This window comes from Pyrus communis, chromosome 16 (genome assembly GCF_041283825.1).
Source record: "Pyrus communis isolate YQ-2024b chromosome 16, ASM4128382v1, whole genome shotgun sequence".
NCBI classification, from domain to species: Eukaryota; Viridiplantae; Streptophyta; class Magnoliopsida; order Rosales; family Rosaceae; genus Pyrus; species Pyrus communis.
In genome coordinates, this window is record NC_142580.1 from 27,696,210 (window position 1) to 27,702,209 (window position 6,000).

Below are 6,000 nucleotides of genomic sequence, written 5' to 3' on the forward strand. Positions count from 1 at the left end.
TACTTAGTCCGCGACTCATCCCAAGAATCAATCACCACTCAAGGCTTCTACATTTTTCGGGTAACTTCGTTCCTTTCTATTTCAGTTTACAACAAATAATTACAACATAAGTGAATATGTAACAACCTAAGATAAGGTTGTTGAGTACTACGCTAACAAGGTGGATGGCAATTGTTGCTTCAACTTTGGCTATGAGAATTACATTGCTCCCTATTCTTATGCGGCAAATTAAGTTGATAAGGATTGTGCAGTTACTTCCCAAATGTAAGTTCTAAACTTTGACTTGATTACTTCATTGAACTGTTTTGTAGCTTTACTTTTGCAATTATATTTTGCAGATCGAATGCTAAAGTTTGGTTTAACCAGAAACAATATTCATCTCATCTGGATATTTAATAAAATGTCTTTTAAATATTTGTGGTTCGGTTCAGTTTCAGTGCGGTTTTCAAAAGTCAAAATCGAAACCAAACCGTTTTCTTACACTACGGTTTGGTTTCAAACCGAAACCATTTCAAAACTGCAAAACTAAACTGTTTTTTTACATTGCGGTTCAGTTTCAAAACCTTAAAACCAAACCGTTCGGTGCGGTTTGATTTGGTTCCAAGTGCCCACCCCTACTTAATAATTACTTAGAGCTTGTTTAGTACTCCATTTGAATCCAACATTTTAGACTCAAAATCACTTTTTAAGTTTTACACCTTGAATACTTGTTTGGTTGGACTGTTTTAAAAAATTGAACTCAAAACTAACTTCAAAATTAGCCAACTTCTTGAAAACACAAAAAGGTGAATTTTTAGAACTTTTAAACTGTCTAAACCACTACTTTCTCTCTCTTCTCGGATCCTTCTCTACTAGCTCTCTATTTCTATCCTGTCTCTCTTCCCTTCCTTATCCTCTCTCTCCTCTTTCTCTCTCATCTCCCACTCCTCATCCTCATCGGCCTTTCTTTGGATCTCTTCGTCTGTCCAATTGAATTAGGTAGTAATTTCAAAATCCACAAGAAATTATTGTAGGGTATTTTTTTCTTTTCTTTTTAATATTAAAATTTGAAGACGACTTTAAATCTCATACCGAACAAGTTTCTGGATCTTAAAAAAATTTATTTTTGAAAGATGTTCTTAAAAAATGTTCTAAAAAATTCTGATTTTTTTTTTAATGCGATACCAAATAGGCCCTTAATTTTCAATTTTAATTTCTAGTTTTCACATTCTTGAAAGTTGAGTACAAAACATAGAAAATTAGTTTCAAAATTTAACTTCGAGTTTTCATTTTTTTTTATTTTTGATTTTATTTTTTTGAAAACTGAAACTAAAAATAGTTATCAAATAAGATTTTTATTTTCAATTTAGCTTAAATAAAGATTCAAATTTAGAACGTCTTCGTCGTTGTGCTCATCTTCGGTAGTGAGTAGCTAATGCTCGGAATACCAAGAGAAATTAATTCTATATAATTATTCGACAAAATTAGTCACCACGCATCACTCCATGCAGAAAATTTCACCACTCTCAGCCATATGTTCATCTACATGACAAGCTTCTGCCTTTTATTGAAAGAGTCCCAACATACATACATACATCGGGTGGACAGATGACATGATACTAGTGGGTTGCAGTCATGGGCTGGTGTTGGTGGTGGGCCATATGCATATGGTTATTATGGCGCGTGGCAACAAGCGGTTGGTGGCCATGATGAGCATGGGATTGCTTGGAGCTGATGAGTTTCTTCTCAGCATGCCTGGCTTTGGCTTTGCGCAGCTCCATCTTTGCTCTCGCCTCCTTCACTTTCCTACGCTCTTTTGCCATCTTTTTCTGTTCCTTGGTCCTCGCCGCTGCTGCCTGTATCTGAGTTTTAACTTTCTGTTAGTTTCATATCAAATCTCAAACATATCTACAATATGACTATAAAAAGTACTCTTAACACTTATTAATAGAGGTTAACACTTATTAATAGAGTACACTTCCGCGACTATTAACCGTTTGATAACTATTTCATTTAAAAACTAAAAAATAAAATCTTGTACGATGGCTATTTTTAGTTTAAAAAAAATGAAAAATCCAGAATGACTTTTATTAAAAACAAAAAGAACGATATTTTGAGCACTCCGGGAAGTAGACTAAGCCTCACAATAGGCTAATACATTATTCAAATTCACCTTTTGGCGAGAATCGAACTTCTCAGTTACAAGTAATAAAAATATCACTAGACCATAGTACTAAGTAGTAAAATCCATAATGACTTATGTGAGTTTTCAAAATTTGATTAACCGAGATCTTTATCGGGCTAATTGTAGTTTGATGGACTTCTTCTACTTTTTTGGTTTTCAATTTTATTTTAAAAACAAACTGAAAATTATAATTTATTACTAAACAAGATTTTAATTTTTATTTGTAAATAAAAAATAAAAAAATGAAAAATTGATTGAAAACGGAAAAGTTATCGAACTGCCCCTTAGTGTGCTAACAGGAATCGTGATAGAAAAATACAACTTCACTTGGAGGGTAAAAATATAAGGAGAGTAGATATAATTTACCTTTTCTTCAACTTTGGCTTTGTAAATATTTACGTGTTCCTTGGCTGAGCTGGCCATGTTGCTCAACTTCTCCTTTGCATACTGCATTTTTCCTGAATTTGTCTTACACAGCAGTTAACCAAACTCATAAAACGACTCTCTATACGTGGACTAGAATTTGTAGGGAGAAAGAAAATTAAACAAGGGGATCTAACGTGGATATAATTAAGAAGCTAAAACCTCTGCAGTCTCCAATACGGCAGTTGGATTTTATATATATACACACACACACACACGTTTCAGGGCAAGAAGGAAAGGACCGTATCTCTAATCTTCAAAGAACCTGCGATAGGACGCCACGATAACCAACGCATGGCAACCATGCAGGGCCCCTTACGTTGACACCCTGCTACTGTGACACTTGCGAAACAACATATTTGGACATTATCAACGAATATATTTGATACGGTCATGTTAGGAATTTGTACATTAAATATTAAAAATTAAATGATAAGAAAATTGATAATTAGATTATTATTTAAGTATTGATTAACGTGCTTATTTTTTATTAGTGACATATCATTTAATTTACAAATTTAATTTACCTAGCACTATTCTACTTGACAACAGGGAAAATGTTAGGGATTCCACACACACACATGTAGCATCTTCTTACATGATAAAATATTTATAATCTAATAAATGTATTGATCGGGGATTCCACACACACACATGTAGCATCTTCTTACATGATAAAATATTTATAATCTAATAAATGTATTGATCGACGTACACATCACTTATTACAGTAGAATAGATTGTATACTATTATGAGTTCAAATATATGATTTTCCTGGCACAGATTGACTAAACGATATTGTGGTGTGGAAGAATTCATGTTTTACAATGGTAATACTCTAATATCCTAATAGTTCCGAACTGATGAAAACCTCAGTTGAGCTTATTGGAACTATCACTAATCTAACAACTAGCATTAGTACAAAAAACACTTTACGTGATACAAGTTATTTGTTGCGTAAATTAAAAAAATGTCGCTAAAAAATTAGCCCAACAAACCTTCATCATACACCAACAATTGCGCCAAGGCAGTGACATCAAGGTTTGTGCGACGAAGAAGTAACATGTGCGACGCAGGTCCTTATGTCACACAAAACTAGTTTGCCCGACGCACCTACATCCCGCAAAGTAGCTTTGCATGACGCATGTCCCTACGTTGCGCAAAACTACTTTGCGCGACGCAGATGCACCTACGTTGCGCAAAGTTGGGAAAAAAGTAGTAAAACATTCTTGGTTTGGCGCCAAAATCTTGCGTGATGCACAGAACATAACACAAAGCTGTTTTGCACTACGCCAGTCTTCGTTACGCCAAGTGCCGTTGCACCAAGTGCCGTTGTGCAAAGGCCGTTTGAGTGACGTTTTGTGTTTTGCATCACGCAAACATACTTTGCGCAACGAAATTTGCTGCATCGCGCAAACATGTTTTTGTACTAGTGTAGGATTTGAGTCATGAACTCTCTTGATTTGTTAATCAAACTAATCGATTGAAATTGTTGTTGTACAACTGAACAACGTCTAGAATTGAGAATTTTATTATTCTTTTAAACAAATATCGATGAGTTAAACCAATCAATTAAGACAGTCAGATACATCCCTCAAATTGGATAAAATTTAGGTACTCACAAGTGCGTGTATTTTATATATTAATTTGTTAGATTTGGCCCAATTATATTTTAACACATGCTTTATTGTTTTACAAAATAGTGCATATGTTATTTAACTTTTCTTAGACTTTTGAAAACAAGAAACACGTGTTATCTTTTGAGTGCGCCAAATCAGAAAGTGAGCGCATATGGTACTCACTAGTGTGTACCTAAGTATTATCTCCTAACTTTGGCTAATCTTACTTATGCCTAGAAATGTAAGTTTAAAACTTCTAAGAAAAATTAAGTTTTGAAGTACGAAATTGGTTGGACTTTAGGTTAACGTAAAGAGTGGTGTAGAGATCTTTGTAAGAGTTCTCTGGTCAAAGATGGATAGATGAAGTAGCCTGCAAGGAATAGAGAGTAAGTATCGAGAAGCACCAATGTGGTACCAGCCTAAGAGCCTCCAATGCTTAAGTTAGCAAGTTATGTTGACGAAGCCACATAGGTGTGTTTAATGGTAATATGATGTTGAATAATAAATGTGATTTTTGAATGGTGTGGAAATTACCCTTTTGTAGAGGTGAAGTTGGAGGAGAATTATCGGCTTAGGCCAATAGGGTTGGAATGCATTGGATGTGGTGTTGCCACTTGTCATGTTTTGACTGGCCTCCAATTTGGAGGGAATTCTCCTATTAGTTATGGGAATAGCCATGTGTTGTCACTACCACGTTTAACATTTAGCGCGATGAACAGAAATTGGTCACGTAAAACTTAAAAGCGTCGCATAAACGTATGTGTGACGAAAACTTGATCATGCATAATCCGTCGTGCAAAGATCGTGAAGAAAGACTTTGTGTGACAAATAAAGCATTGGTTGCGGTAAATAAGGTGTGACGGTTCCTCATTCGTCGCACCAAATTTTTAGGAATTAATATGTTTGTTGCACAAAATGTCAGGATACAAACCTGGGACGATTAATATTCGTCTCTAAAAATTTTGCGCGACGAAAGTTAGTTATCGCAAAAAAGTATGCATGATGAAACTATTCGTAGCGCAAAAAAAAAAAAGAAATTATCTTTTTTGTTATGGGTTTAATTTTGTAATAAAATAATAAAATTAAATTGAAATAAAAAAATGTAAAGAAGAGAAAAATAATTTATTTGAAAATAAAAATAAAATGTATGTACAAGGAAAAAGTTTTAAAAGTAAACAACTAAGAAAAAAAAGGTGGAATAGTCAACGGGATCGCCGTTCGCATGCGGCTGGAAAGATTGGGGCAAGAAGGGCTCGAGGTCAAGGATAGGCTCCAAGGTCGAAGGGGTGGAGTTCTGGGCATGCTAGGGTTGGAGGTAGGGGTGGGCAAACGGGTACAAGAACCACGGGTCGAGGCGGGTAATCAAGGTTTGGGGTGGGTACAGTATCATATCCCGACCCGGGCCCCCACCATATCCCAGGTTTGACTCCATCGTAGCATAAGACAGCACGTTACTATATGTGGAACAACATTCTCATCCAAAGATCCTACATAGGACCACATCTATGCTGCCTAGCGCCTCCTAATGACTAAAGGTTCTAAGCTCAATCAATGAAGGCGTTTGTGGAAATCACTCCTAAGGCCAATCCTTAGTACAAAAGGTTCTAAACACAGGCTATTACTGGCCTACCATGCACCAAGACGTTAAGGAGTTAGTGAAAAAGTGCGACCGCTGCCAACGCTACAAGTCGGTACCAGCACTGCTTGCTAGTAAGCTATACCCACAAACGAGTTCTTGCATGCAGTGGGCAATCAACTTGGTAAAGCCAATGCCGCCCGCTACTGGGGGCAAA

At 35.9% G+C, this 6,000-nt stretch overlaps 1 protein-coding gene across 1 annotated transcript; it reads right to left on the reverse strand.

Moving 5' to 3' along the window:
• Positions 1–1,524: 1,524 nt before the first annotated feature.
• Positions 1,525–2,747, reverse strand: LOC148690231 (uncharacterized). The gene is made up of 2 exons (XM_088688245.1): positions 2,531–2,747; positions 1,525–1,841 (listed from the first exon to the last, which is right to left on the reverse strand). The coding sequence occupies exons 1-2, from the start codon at positions 2,615–2,617 to the stop codon at positions 1,599–1,601; spliced, it is 330 nt and encodes a 109-aa protein (XP_088544371.1). The 5' UTR covers positions 2,618–2,747; the 3' UTR covers positions 1,525–1,598.
• Between the last annotated feature and the right edge of the window lie 3,253 nt (positions 2,748–6,000).